This window comes from Heloderma suspectum, chromosome 6, assembly GCF_057233095.1.
Source record: "Heloderma suspectum isolate Gila_16-S chromosome 6, 16-S_ref, whole genome shotgun sequence".
In the NCBI taxonomy this organism is placed as follows: Eukaryota; Metazoa; Chordata; class Lepidosauria; order Squamata; family Helodermatidae; genus Heloderma; species Heloderma suspectum.
In genome coordinates, this window is record NC_139463.1 from 51990589 (window position 1) to 52007788 (window position 17200).

General features: G+C 51.8%; 1 protein-coding gene across 4 annotated transcripts in view; it reads left to right on the forward strand.

The window, feature by feature from the left end:
* The first annotated feature begins 11016 nt into the window (after positions 1–11016).
* GRN (granulin precursor) overlaps positions 11017–17200 on the forward strand; it is a 28080-nt gene continuing 21896 nt past the window's right edge. The window contains exons 1-3 of one of the 4 annotated variants that reach the window (XM_084804313.1): positions 11017–11520; positions 12247–12403; positions 14618–14764. In XM_084804313.1, the coding sequence (XP_084660439.1) occupies positions 11138–11520; positions 12247–12403; positions 14618–14764 (687 nt within the window). In that variant the 5' untranslated portion in view covers positions 11017–11137. Of the gene's footprint in view, positions 11789–12246; positions 12404–14617; positions 14765–17200 lie in introns of all 4 variants that reach the window. The other 3 variants (XM_084804315.1, XM_084804314.1, XM_084804317.1) reach the window with 3 other exon arrangements.

Sequence of the window (17200 nt, forward strand, 5' to 3'; positions counted from 1 at the left end):
AAACTTTGGACCACAACAAAACATACACCTATATATCCAGGAGAGTGTGCTCTACAAAAAGGCATTGAGTCCTGTCCAGCTCATACCTTTCTCTGTGCACAGGTACTGTCAAATTTGTGCATCCATGCCAGTTATAACCAAAAATATGTCAAAAAGAATAAGGAACTGGTGTTGTGTTCCCCGTCCCACAGTAAGCTTTGGACCACCCCTAATTATAGGGGTGGACATCACATGTCCAGCAGAGTGTCCCTATCAGATGGCATTGAGTTGTATCCACGTGGAGTACTGCCAGGCATGTCCCCCATGCCAAGAATAGCAAAATCGAATAAACAAGAATAAGGAATTGTGCTGTGAATCCCACAATAAAGTTTGGGTTTCTCTAGAAGATGGCATTGAGTCCTGTCTGACCTAAAGCTTTCTGTGTGCACAAGGCACTCTCAAATTTGTGCAACCATGCCAATTATAACCTAAATACATAGAAAGGCATAAAGAACTGGTCCTGCACAGCCCACACTCACCTTTGGGCTACCCCAAATCCAAGAGAATGTCCTCTATCAGATGGCATGAAGTCCTGTCCAGCCTGAAGATTTCTGCATGCACAGGGCGCTTTAAAACTGGTGCACTCACACCAAATACAAGTAGAAGTATAAGCAGAAAAAGTAGGGAAAAATAAGTAGACAAAAATAAGGAGCCAGTGCTGGCCACCCAAAATTATATGCTTGCACATCCAGCAGAGTGTCCCCTACAGGATGGAACGGAGTCCTGTCTTGCCCAAAGAAAGCTTATTCTGGGCTGCAGAGCACCACTTCTGGATTCTTTTCTCTGGATGCATGCCATTATTGGTATGGTGCACCACACGGGACAGCGCCCTGTGCACATAGAAAGCTTTGGTCCAGACACAGTTCAACACCACCTCGTAAAGTGCACTCTGCTGGGTGCATGGATGTATGACAGGTGGCCCAGAGCATATTGTGGGGTGCTGAGCCCAGTTCTTTATTCTTTTCTACCTACATATTTTTGCTATTTATTGGCATGGGGTGGCATGCTTGACTGTGCCTGTGCATACAGAAAACTTTGGGCCAGCCACAATTCAATGCTATCTTTTAGAGGACACCTTTCCAGACATATGGCTGTATGATTTCAGAGTGGCCCAACGCTCGTTGTATGGTGCACAGCACCAGTTCCTTATTCTTTTCTATGTATTTTGCCTGTTGTTGGGGTGGGGTGGCATGCTTGACAGTGCCCTGCACACAGAGAAAGCTTTGGGCAAGACAGGACTCAATACCATCTTGTAGAGAAAACTGTTGGACATTTGGGTGCTTGATTTGGGGTGTCTCAAAATCTACTGTTCCTTCTTTTCTACCTATTGGGGGTATAATTGGTGTGGGTGCAACAATTTGACAGTGCCCTGCACATACAGAAAGTATGGGGCCAGACAAGACTCAAGGCTATCTTACAAAAGACACTCTGGTGGACATTTGAGTGTATGAGTGGGGTGGCCCAGAGCTTACTTTGGGGTTCACAGCCCCAGTTCTTTATTTGTCCTTGTTATCTGAGACCACCATGCATTAATATGCATTGCACAAAAATGACTGCTTTGATCATAGATAAATGTTGTTTAAATTGAAGGGGATAGTCTCCTGATCATGATGATATGGGGTAGCCCTGAGTTTATTTTGGTGTGCAGGGTCATTTAAACATTAGGCCCTTATTCAGTTTATTGACTGAGCTCTCTTTTGAAGTTTCCCACAAATAAGGAACTGGAACTAGTAACCAACTTCAGCATCATATCTGGAAGAACCGTAGGAGAAACAGTGTTGTCTTTTTTGAGTACAGGAATGTGAGTTAAGCAACATCTTCCTATGACCTCCAGTGGTCCGCTGTTGCACTTTAAATGGCAACCTCAGATATTCTTTGTCAATATGACACAGGAGGGAAATAATGAGATCTTGCCCCCATACAAGTGGGAAAGAAGAACAAATGATTGCTGATTTGCATCCTTTCATACCATTAAGATGTTTAAAGGGATGTAAAATGCTGGAGGGAGGGGTCACCTTCCAACATTTGCTTGGAGGTGATTGGAAATGTACAGATATTCAGATGAAGATCTCGGATTAACCGCCAAGGCTTGCAAAGGATGCTAAAAACAACCATGAGGGCTTTTTTGGCTATATGCAGGGCTAGAAGAACAAGGAAGGGGTGAGCCTGCTGCTTGGGGAAGATGATGAATTGTTGACAGGTGGCCTGCTCTAGATTGCTCTTGGCTCTTTGAAAGCAAATACAGGGCAATAGGCTGGCTAGCAAGCTGGCTAGCAAATGCCCAAGCGCACAGGTTTCAGTCCAAGGAGGCTTAGGCAAAGGCAGGAGCGGTCAAAATCCAGGCAGAGGTCAGGACACAGTCAGTCAGTCAGTCAGTCAGTGAGGATCAGGCAGCAGCAGGAGTGGTTAAGGTACCAAGCAAGAGGTCAAACACTGCAAATCAGTCAGGTACGTTACACAGTCTAGACGGTCGGTACACAGAGCATCAATCGCAGGGCACAGTTCAGGAGGTGCGGTGCACAGCAAAGGCTGGATGGACCCAGTTGTTCCAACACCAGCTGGGTTTCCAGTGAAGGCTTTTAAGCCCAAAGCCAGCTGGGCCCCACCCAGAGCTCAGCCGCAGTAATCGGAGCTCCCTTTCTGGACCCCTACCCCTGAGGAGTCTCTTTTTCCTGACAAGGCCTTTTCTGGAGGCGAGCACTCCTTCGCGCAGGAGCCCTACCGGCCTGTCACTTGAGGCGATGACACTCCTGGAGGTCAGGGGCGGCTTGGCCTCTGCCTCAGAGGCAGAGCCCCTTCTCCTGGCAGGGATGGCCCTGCAGCCACCTCCCCCGAGGGCTCAGGCTCCTGTGGGCCTGGCGGCAGCCCCTACTCTGGGGTGCGCTGGGCTTCTGGGGCCTCTAGCTCCTCCTATGAGGACTCCTCCAGTCGGGGCAGGCCATCAGGTGACTACGAGAAGGTGAAAATACTCAGCTCCTATTTTGTCTTCTCCCACAAGGGGAATTTTCTACTGGGAAAAGTAGAACAAATGATATAAGGAGGGGCTTACAGCCAGGACGGGTAAGGAAATGGTCAGAGAACCCAGCCGGCTTTAAATGAGTGCAAGGATGCTTCCAGATGTGCCTTTTAAGGTGTAATTGCCCTGCCTCATTCACAGAATTTTACAGAGCCTCCAGACGTCATTGTCATTTGTTTGTAACCCTCCCATGTTTTTCCACTGTTTCTTCCATCTTTTTTCTTATCAGAGAAAATCCATTAAGGAAGGAAAGATGGATTGCTGCACAATGTCTTTTATTAGTAGCACTACAAGCTGGACCATGTCTCCAGGGCCAGATGAATTACATCCCAGAGTGCTGAAAGAGCTTGTGGGTGTTCTTTGAGAGCCACTGTCTGTCACCTTTGAGAATTCCTGGAGAACAGGTGAGGTGCCAGAAGACTGGAGATGAACAACTGTTGTCCCTATCTTCAGAAGGATGTGGGGGAAGTGGATACAGGAAACTACAGATGGGTCAGCCCGACATTGATACTGGGCAAATTTTTAGAACAGATTATTAAGTGGCCAATCTGCAAGCATTTAGAAAATAATGCATTGCTTACTAGAAGCCAGCATGGGTTTATCAAAAATTAGTCAAGCCAAACCAACTCTATCACCTTTTTGATAATATTACTGGTTTGGTAGATCATGGGAACACTTTATATTGATTTGAGTAATGTATTAGACAAAATCATATCTTTGTTGACAAGATGATAAAATGTGAGCTGGACAATACTGCTATTAGATGGATCCACGTTTGGCTGAGCAACTGTACCCAAGAAGCACTCATTATTGATGGCTCTGTGTCAACCTGGAACGAGGTCTTAAGTCGTGTGCCAAAGATCTCTCCTGGGTCCTATGCTGTTCAATATTTTAATAAATGATTTGGATGAGGGCATAGATGGAAGGTTTATCAAATTTGCAGATGACATGAAGCTAGGAGGGACAGCTAACACAAAAGAAAATTGAATTCAGTATCATTAAAATGATCTTGACAGCTAGGAACATTGGACTGAAACCAACAAGAATGTAATGTCCTGCAGTTAGGTACAAGATGGGGTATAAGATGGGGAAGCCCTTGATTGGCAGCAGCACACGTGAAAAGGAGTTAGATATCTTAGGAGACTGCAAGCTGAACATGAGCCAGCAGCATGGTGCAGCTGCTCAAAAGCCATTGCATTCTTAGGCTGCATTAACAGAAGCGTAGTGTCCACATCAGGGGACACTACATTCCGCTCTATGCTGTGATCAACCTTCATCTAGTTCTGAGTGCCACATGTGTGACTGTGGAACTTGTCCAGAGGACAGTGATCAAGAAAGTGAAAACGAAGTCCCATGAGGAACAGTTGAAAAAGCTATCCTGGAGTAGAGATGATTAAAATGAGACATGGTAGTGGTCTTTGTGGGGGAAGCAGTAAAAGATTAGAAGGGCCTAGAAAATCAGGGGTTGCCAATTTCTCAACTGGCTCCTGTGCCCTTAAAAGCAGCTTAGAATCATAGAATCATAGAATAGTAGGGTTGGAAGGGGCCTACAAGGCCATCGAGTCCAACCCCCTGCTCAATGCAGGAATCCAAGTCAGAGCATCCCTGACAAATGGCTGTCCAGCCTCGTCTTAAAGGCCTCCAGTGTGGGAGAGCCCACCACCTCCCCAGGTAATTGGTTCCATTGCCGTATTGCTCTGACACTCAGGAAGTTTTTCCTGATGTTCAGCCGGAATCTGGCTTCCTGTAACTTGAGCCCATTATTCCGTGTCCTGCACTCTGGGATGATCAAGAAGAGATCCTGGCCTTCTTCTCTGTGACAACCTTTCAAGTCCTTGAAGAGTGCTATCATATCTCCCCTCAGTCTTCTCTTCTCAAGGCTAAACATGCCCAGTTCTTTCAGTCTCTCTTCATAGGGCTTTGTTTCCAGTCCCCTGATCATCTTTGTTGCCCTCCTTTGAACCCTCTCCAGCTTGTCTGCATCCTTCTTAAAGTGTGGTGCCCAGAACTGGACACAGTACTCCAGATGAGGCCTAACCAGTGCTGAGTAGAGGGGAACTAGTACTTCCCGGGATTTGGAAGCGATGCTTCTATTAATGCAGCCCAAAATAGCATTTGCCTTTTTTGCAGCCACATCACATTGTTGGCTCATATTCAGCTTGTGATCGACGACAATTCCAAGATCCTTCTCGCTCGTAGTGTGGTTGAGCCACGTAGCTTGATGATCTATCGTTTTCAGCAAGTGGTAATGCTTATCTCCATGCCCTGGAAAGCTTCACCTTGCTGATTTCTCCAGATCATGTTAGCAAAAGATTAGATTGTCAGCCTGTGGGCAGGGACTATCTTGTTTTGCTGATTATATGCAAGCCACTCTGGAAACCTTTTTGGCTGAGGGCCAGGATAAAAATACTTCACACAAGCAAAGAAGCCCCTGTGGGTGAACAGTAAGAGACTATCTCCAGTAGCTGGAGATGGACAAAGCACATTCGCAATTCTACTGTGTTCATGCAAGGAAGTGCCTTGAAGTACTCAGGTCACTAATAACAGATACCACTGCGTATGTGCCAAGAGTCATGATGAGATCATCATGCCTACGTGAGTAAGGTATAACTGAGCATGTGCTGAACCTTTGCTGTGTTATCTTAATATACTTGAAGAGCGCTTGATAGCACTCTTCAAGGACTTGAAAGGTTGTCACAGAGAAGAAGGCCAGGATCTCTTCTCGATCATCCCAGAGTGCAGGACACAGAATAATGGGCTCAAGGGACAGGAAGCCAGATTCCGGCTGAACATCAGGAAAAACTTCCCGACTGTTAGAGTAATATGACAATGAAACTGATTCCCTAGGGAGGTGGTGGGCTCTCCCACACTGGAGGCCTTCAAGATGAGGCTGGACAGCCATCTGTCAGGGATGCTCTGACTTGGATTCCTGCACTGAGCAGGGGGTTGGACTCGATGGCCTTGTAGGCCCCTTCCGACCCTACTATTATTCTATGAATATGATTGGTTGTAAGTTGCCACCAAATGCCGCTACTGGCTGTGTAACCCTCGCGTGGAGGCCACCTTGAAGGCAGAACCGCCCCCACCCAGGGGCTGCCTCTTATGCGTGTATATATATATGTGTTAGCCGCCATGTTCTTCTCTCAGGAGAGCAGCCTCATGCATGAATAAAATGCTTTACCATATCCTCCAAACATATGTGACCTCACCTTTTGGACCACAATTCCCCCAACCTCTTCAAAGAGCTGTCATGCAGAAGATGGAGCAGAGTTGCTTCAGAAACCAGGACTAGAACCACTGGGTGGAAATTGCAGGAAAGCAGATTTCGGCTAAATATTAGGAGAAACTTTCCACCAGTAAAAGCTGTTTGATAGTGGAACAGATTGCCTCAGGGGGTGGTGGGCTCTCCTTTGCTGGACATATTTAAGCAGAGACTGGATGACCATCTGTCTGAGATGTTGTAGCTACATCCTGTGTTGAGCAGGGGATTGGATGAGAATGATTACCTCCAAGGTCTCTGTCAACTTTATGATTCTATGAGCATATATGACCCTTCTTGCACAAGGACCCACAGCTCTCCCCTACAAGTATAATACTATTTATTTCAAATGTTTTATTCTGTCAAGGAATTGCAAAGTAATACATGCATACATACAAAACAGAGCTGGTTATGTTTGTATATAATGCCAATAAAATATGAATAAAACCATTGCTAATGTTAATAATACATGGGATTTAACGAATTGGTTTTGGGTACTTATTATTCCAATTCAGTAGTAAGAGTTCATAGAGCCATAGCTCAGTGATAGAGCGCATGCTTTACATACAGAAGGTCGCAGGTTCAATCCCTTGCATTTCTAGGCAGGGCTGAGAAAGACGGAGAGTTGCAGTCAGTCAGTATTAGGGATGGCTGTGAATTTCTCCACGAATCTCGGGGAGGCTGAATGCCAACGCATTCGGCCCCCCGAAATTGTTGGTGAAATTCTCCGCCACCCCCCCCCCCCGAATGGGACTTACCTCATGCGAATGTCCCTCTCGGCGGCGGGTCCCGGTGGCGTTTCGTCGGGGGCAGGGGCGGCGGCCGGTCTTCCGACCGGCTGCCGCCGCTGCCATTACAAAATAAAGTAAAAACAAACACCCGTAATAGGCTACATAACGATTAACGTAGCCTATCACGGCTAGATTTCCAAAGTCAGCCGTGATAGGCTACGTTAATCATTATGTAGCCTATCACGGGTGGGTTTTTTTTTCCCATTCACTTTTTATTTTGCGGCCGGGGAGATGGGGCGCTTCTCCCCGGCCTGAATTTCGGCCTGGCGAGGCAGGGCGCCTCCCCCCCCCGGCCTGAATTTCGGCCGGACGAGGCGGGGCGCCTCCCCCCCCGGCCTGAACTTCAGGGGGAGAACCAAAGCGCCTCCCCCCCACCGCGAAGCAAGCTGCGGGACCAGGTAAGTGACTTTCGTACATCACTAGTCAGTACAGACCTAATACTGGGCTAGATGAACCAGTGGTCTGAATCAGTGTGTCTGCTTCTTATGTTCCATTTTTGGACAAATGTGCCACAAGTCAAGTTCAGAGTATGAGATGGAGCCATATCCTATACATGTTTTCTAGGAACCTCAATGAGCCTTAACCTTAAAATGTGTATAGGACATATAGAAATATTAAAAAGCTGCCAATAGAAGTTTCCTTCCTGCATCTGGGTGGTGATTTTCATTACGTTTGCAGTGTTGGAGAAAGGGTTAAGAAAATTCCTCCCCATATGGTATGGGGCCGATTCTACACTCTCTCTCTCTCTCTCACACACACACACACACTCACAGCAATAAAAAAGGATACGTCCAATATGATCCCGTGACATGCCAGGTGCTCCCATGCAGAGGGCTCCTAGGGTCACCGCTTAAAGGCCATTCCAGCTATTGTGCTGGAAGATTAGCAGGGCTCTTGAGGAGGAGGGGCTAGTGATGCCTGTCCCCTCTTCTGGCTCTTCCCCCAACCAGCTGTTTCCTGGCTGACTTACTAGCTTGCCCTGGGGTCCAGAGGTGCTGTTGCTGAATGCCAGGTCCAGAACAAAATCTCCCTGATCCATGGTTTAAGTGTGGGTGAGCAGGCTGACCTGGTGTAGATTGCTGAAACCTGGGTGAGGGAACTGGGAGGGGTTCGTCTCTCTCAGCTGCGTCCTCCTGGGTAGTTCATGCAGCACCAACATAGACTTGATGGGAATGGGCTTGCAGTGGTCTACAGGAATTCCATTTTCTTCTCTAGGCTTCCTGTTAAGTGCCAGTTTTGAGTGCTGGGTATCTTATGTTGGGTGCCTGGGACAGATTAAGGATTCTGCTGGTGTACCACCCACCTCACTGCCCATGACCCTCCCTCCCTGAGCTGATCTCAGATTTGGTGTTGAGTACTCCTAGGGTGATGGTTCTGGGGGATTTCAACTTCCATGCCAAAGCTCTGGATTCAGGGCAGCTCAGGATTTCACTGTCCAGTGTAGGACACCACACACTTGATTTGGTTTCTCAACTGGGCAGGAAGATGGTGATCTGAAAGTGGGGGAATTAACATCTATCCTGGTGTCATGGTAGGATCCCTTCTTATTGAGGTTTAGACTCTCTGCAAGGGTGAGGGCCCTATGGTCTGCCCATGGAGGCTAATGGATTCCCATGGATTACAGTGGACTCTGGTATAGCTGGTGCTCCTGTCAAAGCTCTGGTTACAGTATGGAATGTATACTCTAAGGCAGTTGACATGACCACACGCAAGTGCCTTCTCCCTCTGAGCAGAACCCAGGTAGCTCCTTGATATACACCTGAGCTCAGGGCATTTATTGCCTTCAGCTCAGAGGAAAGAGAACTAGGTGTCTCATGTCACGTTTGACTGAACACAGGTTAGAGGTCACTGCTGAGCCTACTCTGTGGAGCAATGATGGCAAAGAGGGAGTTGTTTTCCACCAACACTGCAATTTCTCAGGGGGCCATGGCTCAGTGGCAGATCTTCTGCATGCAGAAGGTCCCGGGTTCAATCCCCGGCATCTCCAAATAGGGCTGGAAAAACACCTGCCTGAAACCCTGAAGAATCACTGCTCGTCTGTGTTGACAATACTGGCTAGATGGACCAATGGTCTGACTCAGTATAAGGCAGCTTCCTATGTCAATGTCGTCCAGCAGAGCTTTTCTGAGTGGTTCATGGCTTTCTGCAATCTGCTCTGGGGGGAGAGAGGTGGAACCCTCAGTAGCACACTGTGATGGGTTTGTGTGACAATTTGAAGATAAAAGTCACTTACATTTGTCATGACTTGGACACCACTGTTCATGCAATCTCATCAGCAGAGGTATCCAGAGCATGGACTGGTTTAATTTCATTGGATGAGTTTCAATTGTTGAAGCCTGAGGATGTGGACAAGGTGCTTGACAAGTACAGTTGACCACCTATGCATTCATGGCTTACTACATCCCATAGGGAGATTATGTCCTGCTGGTTATCCACTCCTCCTTGAGAGAGGGAGCGGTGCTGGCTGCCTTAAAGGAGGCAGTAGTTAGGCCTCTCCTGAAAAAGCCTGATATGGACCTGGAAGATGTTAACAGCTATAGGCTGGTTACCAACATCCCATTCCTGGGCAAGGTGCTTGAGTAGGTGGTTGCTGGCCAACCCCAGGCATTCTTGAATGAAACTAAATCCATCTCAATCAGGTTGTAGGTCTGGGTTTAGAGTGGAAATTCCTTGGTCACCCTGTTGGATTATCTTTGCCAAGAGATAGGGGAAGTGTGATCCTGTTCTTTCTCTTGGTGGCTTTCAACACCATCAATCATGGTATCCTTCTTGATGGGCTACCTGGGCTGGGCGTTGGAGGTACTGCACTGCAGAGGTGCCAGTCCGACTCCGAAGGCCGATTTCAGAAGGTGGTGCTGGAGGATTACTGGTCTGCCCTTAATTCCCAGGAAGGTTATGAGTGGAAGACAGCATGGCCCGGAGCCCCTGCAAAACTGCCTGAAAGAGGCAGGGCGCTGCAAAGGCCGCGTCTGGAGCCCCCGCGGTTCGGCCCCACGTCCCGGCCCCGAGCCAGGAGCAGGCAGCAGCCCAACACAGGCCGGGCTGGCGGGACAGCCGCCGAGGGAAGGCGGGTGCTCCTGCCCCGCGCCCGCTGCCATCTCCCACGCCCGCCTCCGCGCAGCGGCCCGTGCTGCCCTGGGCGCTCTTCACGCAAGGGGCGCCGTCAACGCCCGGGCCTCCTCCTTCAGGGGGCCGCCCCACGGGGGGGCCGTGTTTGACACCCCCGAATAGACGGCATCTCTCCAGGCGGCTTTTCAGCGGGAAAGCAGCAGGCGCCGGGCCTTCCGCCCGTCCGGCAGGCTGCGCTTGGTTCCCGGCCGGCAAGCCGAGGTTCGCAGCGCTCAGCCGGGCCCGGGCTGCGGCTCCCTGCAGCGACGCCAAACGAAGCATTCTTAACGCGTTGCGGCCGTTGCGCCCGGCGGGAGAAAAGGCGCAGAGCGCGGCCCTCCCGCTGGCCCTGCGCGGCGACTGGACGTCCTCGCGGCGGCGGGCCCTGTCCACGGGGGCCCGGCCAGCCGTCCCGCGTGCCCGGGAGCAGGCCCGCGCCGCGCCCCCCGCCGGGCCGTCGCCTCGCGGGCGCGTCCCTTCGGCGCCCTTCCAGCCGAGCCCCGCCGCCCCCGAGCTCCGGGAGCGCGCCGGGGAGCGGCCGAGGCGGCCCGGGTCGCGGCGCGCACCCCAGCAGCCAGCGGGAGCACGGCAGAGGCGCCGGGCCAGGCCGCCGGCGCTCGCGGCTGGGCCGGAAGGCCGGGCCTGGGGCTGGCCTGGCGGCGTCCCCGCTGCCGGCCCTGCGGCGCCGTCCCCCCGCGGCGCCAGGCCTGGTTCCCGGCCCCTGGCGGGTCGCGGCCGGAGCCAGGCGCTGCCCCCGGGTGCGGGGCCGAGCGCGCCTGCGTAGCGACGAGAGGCGGCGCTGCGAAGCCGCCGGGCCGCCTCCCACGGAGAGGCTCCTGCGCGGCGCGGCTGCCGGGCGGGGCCACAAGCGCGGCTCGGCGGGGAGCGAGGCGCCTTCCCGCGCGGCGTGTTGCGCGGAAACGTATGTCCGGCTTCGCCCGCTTGGGCCGGCGCCGCGTGGGGCGCCGCCTTCTCCTTCCAGGGCTTCCTGGCGGGGTGCGAGAGACCGCCGCCCCGGATCCGGGCCCCGCGCGTCCTCGCGGCCTGTCGGAGCGGGTGCAGCCCGGGTCCTCTGGCGCCGGGCTGCCCGTGAGTGCGCGCCTCTCCGTCGTGCTTCCCCGTCGCGCGCCCGCGAGTGCGACGTCTCGCATAACCGGAAGCGCGTCCTCCACGTTGAGCTTGGCCACCGCGAACCCGGCTCCGGGAGGGCGGCCGCCGCGAGTCGCCTCAGCATCGCGTCCGGGCCGCCCTCGGTTTTGCAGCAGATACGGCCAGATGTGCTCGCCGCGGCCCCGGCCCCGGCCCGCGTGTGTAGCAATAAGTGAAGGAGGGCCTGTGCGCCTCGCTCCAAGCGCTGGGCCGCCCGCCTCGCGCAGCGACAGGGCCAGGGGCGGGCTGCTGCGCGGCGCCGCTCCGTCGTGCCTGGCCGAACGCCGCGCTTTGGCGCGAGACGCGGTCGCGGAGGACGCCCCCGGGGGCACGGCGCAAAGCTGGGGCGCCTTAGCAGCGGCGTGCTCGTGGGGCAGGGTCGTGCCCCGAGCTTCGCTGGGGGAGCGCACCCGCGGGCCCTTGTTTGTGAGCGCCTCAGGGCATCGCGTGAAAGCGCGTTGTGCAAAAACAGCTGTGCCGGGAGAGGATTCTTGCGCATGGCGGAGCTGGGCGGGGGATGCACGCTACCTGCAGCGCTGGCCTAGCCCGCGCCGGGACCTCTCCGGGCCAAGACAGGGTCAGAGTAGCCCTTAATCGGCCCTCTTCCAGCACGGGGTTCACCCACGTGACGCTCCTGTGCTGGTTTTATGACTGTCACATGGGGCTCCTTTAGGCCAGCTGACTCAGCTGCGCAGCTGAGTCGCATTCTCCTGTAGGCCAGAATTGTGCACCACGTGCTTGATGCATACCTCCCAATTTATGATCGGGGAGCATGGCGAGGGTCGTCTTCTTGGTCTCTGGCATTTCGTAGCAGTGCGGTAGTGTGCAGGACATCACTGGCTCACCTGTACGGTGCATTCCTTTTTGCATCATTCTCCTTTCAGGTTCATGGCCAGGATGTGGGCACAATTGATGGTGTGCATAGTGTTGGGCAGGACAGCGTCTTCTCTGCGGTGCCCTGATGGACACGCATGTGAGGGATCCTCTACTTGTTGTAAGGTTCCTGGAGGGGGTGGATATGCCTGCTGCAACCAGCCTCAGGTAGGAAATGTTATTGGGTGGCAACTGCTGTGATGAATATTTCTTACAAATAGGTCCCTATGTCATCCTTAAATTCTGTGAATATACATATGTGTTTTTTTATTGGTTCTTGTAACTTGCTCTAACCTAAGCGCTCAGGATAGATAACAAATGTAATTACTCTTCCCTTTCCCTGGCATCCAAAGCTAGTTTGAATAAAAACTTGTTGCGCTATTTCTGGAAGATGTACAAGCTTGGGCTTTGAGTTTCCAGGGAAAGATAATTCCAAAGTTGGGAACAACCACCACGAATGCATATTTTGTGGACCTGGTGTAATGTGTGTTTGATGTGCTTAAGTGTTCCCAGTTAGTCATAACATTCAAAGTAGAATGTAGCCGTGGAAGGAGTGTCTTAAGTATGCTGGACTCAGGCAGTTTGGTGTATAAATAAATCCAGTTTTTCAACAGATTTCCCAAAGTATTTTATCACTTGCAAAATGTATTTGATTGTACTTGCTATATTCTGTAATCTGTTGTTCTTGGCAATATCTTTTTGGTACTATCTAGTAACACAAACTTAAGGTGCAATCCTATGCATGTTCAGACAGAAAAAAGTCTTACAAGTCAGCATCATTCTTTGATCCACTTAACTGACATATTACTGACATTGTGCTGAGCCTTGGAAAACAGTAGGATGTCTCACGTCTTTCTGTGTGCCTGTGTCATTACCTCTTGGAATGACAGGGGTAAGCCCCAGTACCCTCACCCTGTCCCCACTCAGGGGGTGGGCCCGGCAGTGCCCCTTGAGGGGAAGGACAGGGTCCAAGGCCAGTACAAAACATGGCTGGCTACGAGGCTAGCCAAGACTTGTGGAGTCTCGGGGGCACCAAGCCAATCCCACCCCTCCCCATTCAGCCCTCTGCCCATGTCAGGAGAGTAAGGGGGGAGTGTCCCTAGCCCAAGATGATAGCCCTATTCCGGTTGCAGTGAGCACATAACTCCCTTGTTACACTGGCTGCCTGTCTGTGTCCAGGGAGACTTCAAAGTGCTGGTCATGGCCGAGGGCTTGGGACCAGCTGCCTGACAGACCGCCTTCTCCCACATGAGCCTGGTTGGGCTTTGAGGTCTTCTGAGGCGCCACCTGTGGAGGTGCGCTTGGTGGCGATGCGAAGGAGGGCCTGCTTGGCAGCCACTCCCCAGCTGTGGCGCTCCCTGCCCCGGGGGGCTGGGTTGGCTCCCTCTCTGCTGTCCTTCAGAGACCGTTTTGTCCAAGCAGGGCTTTATCATGAAAGGATCGGATGTTGTTCTTGACAAAAAAATCAAGTTTTGTCTGTGATTGTAAGCTGCTTCGAGTGCCATTTTTCTTGGTGGAAAGACAAGGTACAAATCAAATCAATAAAATAGGTTCCCTGAGATAAGCAGTAAACTCTGGCCTGTTTGTAGCAACTGCTTTGCCCATACCATGTTCCCTAGAATCCCCCACAGTGCACAGGGGTTCCTTGGCAATCAGGTTAGATGAGAAAGGTTTCCTGAAGGCGCAGGAATTGAAAACTGCTAGCATGCGATATACTGTATCTGCTAAATCTGGGGTGGGGAAACTGTGGCCATCCAGATGTTGCTGAACTGCATCTTCCAGCATCCCTGGCTATGGCCGTACTGGCTGGTGCCGAACATTTTGAAGGCAAGGTATTCTGGTTACTAACAGTTTGTTTCCCAACGTTGCTCTACACCAGGGGTAGACAATGTCCACGGATTGGGGAGCCACACTGCCCCCAACCAGGTACCACAGCTGTGCCCCACCACTGGTGAATTTGCCACTGAAATTCAGCAGTGCAGTGGTGGCAGGGGAAAACAGCTCCAAAAAGGCCCCTGTTTTAAAGTGAAACTGTTGTAGTTCAGCAGCAAGCTGCAGTGGTGGGAGAAGGGGGCTATTTCAGTTTATAATAGCCCCTTTTGCCACTGCAGTTGTTTTGCTTTAAAATAGGGGGTTACTGTGAAGCTTTTTCCCTGCTGCCGTGCCGCCAGATTTCAGTGGTGGGAGGCTGTGGGGTTGCAAAAAAAGCCAGGGTCGGCAGCATGCCCCCACAGGCCCACCTCTTCTCTCTAACTGCTCTTCCATGCCAGCTTCTGTTGCTGCTGCTCCCTGAGAGGAGGTGTGGGGGCTTGCAGCTTGCATGAATATGTTGTGGGGAGCAGAATTGCACCCCATTTTCATGCATCCTCTTCCTGTTTACAGTTCACGGGGGCATCGCTACGCATGTTGCACACAGATAGCTTGAATGAGGTTGCCGGTGTTGTGTGCCCTGATGGTTCCATGTGTCCCATGGAATACTCCTGTCTACGTACTCTGGATGCTTCCTTTGCCTGCTGCCCTTGGGAACAGGTGAGCTGTGGAGCAGAATAGGGCAGGAGCTTTGCGAGGGGCAGGGGGCTCCTGGCCCTTTCCAACACCTGCCAAGAGGGAGATTCCAGCTCCCTGCAGAGCCTCCTTGGGTCCTAACGCAGGGTCGGGTGGAGCCTCCCAGCCCCACCTTCTGGCAGAGTCCCCATGGGGACGTGGGTGGCATCTGCTCTCTCCAAACCTGGGGAGTGGCCTGGCGCTCGAGGTCGGGACGTGCCAGACGAAGCCTGGCACTTAGCTGCTTCTCCTGGTGATTGCTGTGTCCCTTTGTTTGTGCTGAGAGCAGCAATTTGAAAAAGGCGAAATGGGGAGGGGGGATACAAGGTCCACAGGTGCCGCCCTGCCCATGGACATCATCTGGTAATTGGGCCCCCCACCCAGAAACTGTTCTGCTCCCCGGCCTTACATGGGTTTGCTGCCCAGTTGAACCAAGGGCAGGGGGAGGGGCTGTGGTTCTGGAGTTTATTTATTTTATGTAATTAGAACATTTCTATCCCGCCTTATATCATTAAGATCTCAGGGCAGTGTACAGATAAAATCAATTTAAAAAGTATAAAACAATAAATAATTTAAACACCTTAAAACATATTAAACTATTAAACTAATACCAGTTAAACTCTAAAACAATAAAACAGTTAAAACAATGTGCTAGGGAATGCATTTAGCCCTCAAAGCCTTTGGTAAAAAGCCATGTTTTTACTTGGCACCAAAATAAGACCAATGTCTGTGCCCATCAGGCCTCCAAGGGGAGGGCATTCCACAACCAGGGTGCCACAGCAGAGAAGGCCCTCTCCCACATCCCACTATAGTGCATATCTTGCACTGGTGGGATGCAGAGGAGGGCCCCTCCAACAGAACTCAGTCCTCAGGCAGGCATATATAGGGAGAGGCGCTCCCTCAAATATCGAGGTCCCAAGCCACTTAGGGTTTTAAATGTCTTCACCAAAACTTGAATTCTGACCAGAAGGGTATTGGCAGCCAGTGCAATTCCTTCAAAACTGGTGTTATGTGGTTTTTATGAGGTGTTCCAGTCTACCTGCTGCATTTTGCACTAGCTGCAACTTCCAAGTCGTCTTCAAGGGCAGCCCCACGTAAAGTGCATTGCAGAAGTCTAATCGGGAAGTTACCGGCGCGTGTACCACTGTGGCTAGAGTATCCCTGTCCAGGAAAGGCCGTAGCTGGTGGATCAGCCGAAGCTGGCCCCAAGTACTCTGGGCCACAGAGTCCGCCTGGCGCTCCAGTGGATCTAGGAATATTCCCGAGCTGCACACCTGCTCCTTCAGGCGGAGTGCAACCCCATCCAGGACAGGTCACTTACCCAGTTCCTGGACTCGGGAACCACCAATCCACAGAGCTTCCGTCTTGTCAGGATTTAGCTTCAGTTTACTGGCCCTCATCCAGCCCATTACAGCCTCCAGGCACTGGTCCAGCACCTTCACCGCCTCAGCCAGCGACAAGGAGAAATAGAGCTGAGCATCATCAGTGTACTGGTGACACCCCACCCCCAAACGCCTAACGACCTCTCCCAACGGCTTCATATAGATGTTGAACAGCATGGGGGATAGAATAGAACCCCGTGGCTTTTAACCACAGCTTAAAAGCTACGGGGTAGAACAGGAATCCCCCAACACCACTCTCTGGAATCGGCCCTGCAGGTAGGAGCAGAACCACTGTGGCACAGTGTCCCCAACTTCCATCCTGCAGAGCCGATCCAGCAAGACACCATGATCAATGGTGTCAAAAGCTGCTGAAAGATCCAGGAAGATCAACAGGGTAGCACTTCCCCTGTCTTTCACCCGGAGTAGGTCGTCAGTCAGAGCAACCAAGACCGTTTCAGTGCCGTACCCTGCCCTGAGACCAGACTGAAATGGGTCCAGATAATTAGTTTCCTCCAAGAACATCTGAAGCTGCCCAGTCACCACACGCTCAAGCACCTTGCCCAAAAAGGGGATACTAACGATGGGGCCATAGTGCTCACACACCTGTGCGTCCAGGGAGGGTCTCTTCAGGAGAGAGTGCACCACAGCCTCTTTCAAGGCGGCAGGAACCACCCCCTGACAGAGTGAAGCATTTGCCAGCCCCTGGACCCACCCAGCCATTCCACCCCTGCTAGATCGGATTAGCCAAGATGGGCAAGAGTCAAGCTTACATGTGGTGGGACGGACCAATTCAAGCGTCTTGTCCACAACAACTGAAACTGATCCCAAGAAACACAACCAGACAGAACACTGGACACCTCCCTAGACTCTGCGATAACTGTGGGGTCAAGTTCTGAGCGAATACGAGAGACTTTCTCCTCGAAGCACCTAGCAAATTTATCACAGCAAATGACCGAGGGTTCCAGTCCGAGCTTCTCTGAGCCTGAGAAAGATCCCAACAGGCCCTTCACCACTCGGAACAATTCTGCTGGGCGACATT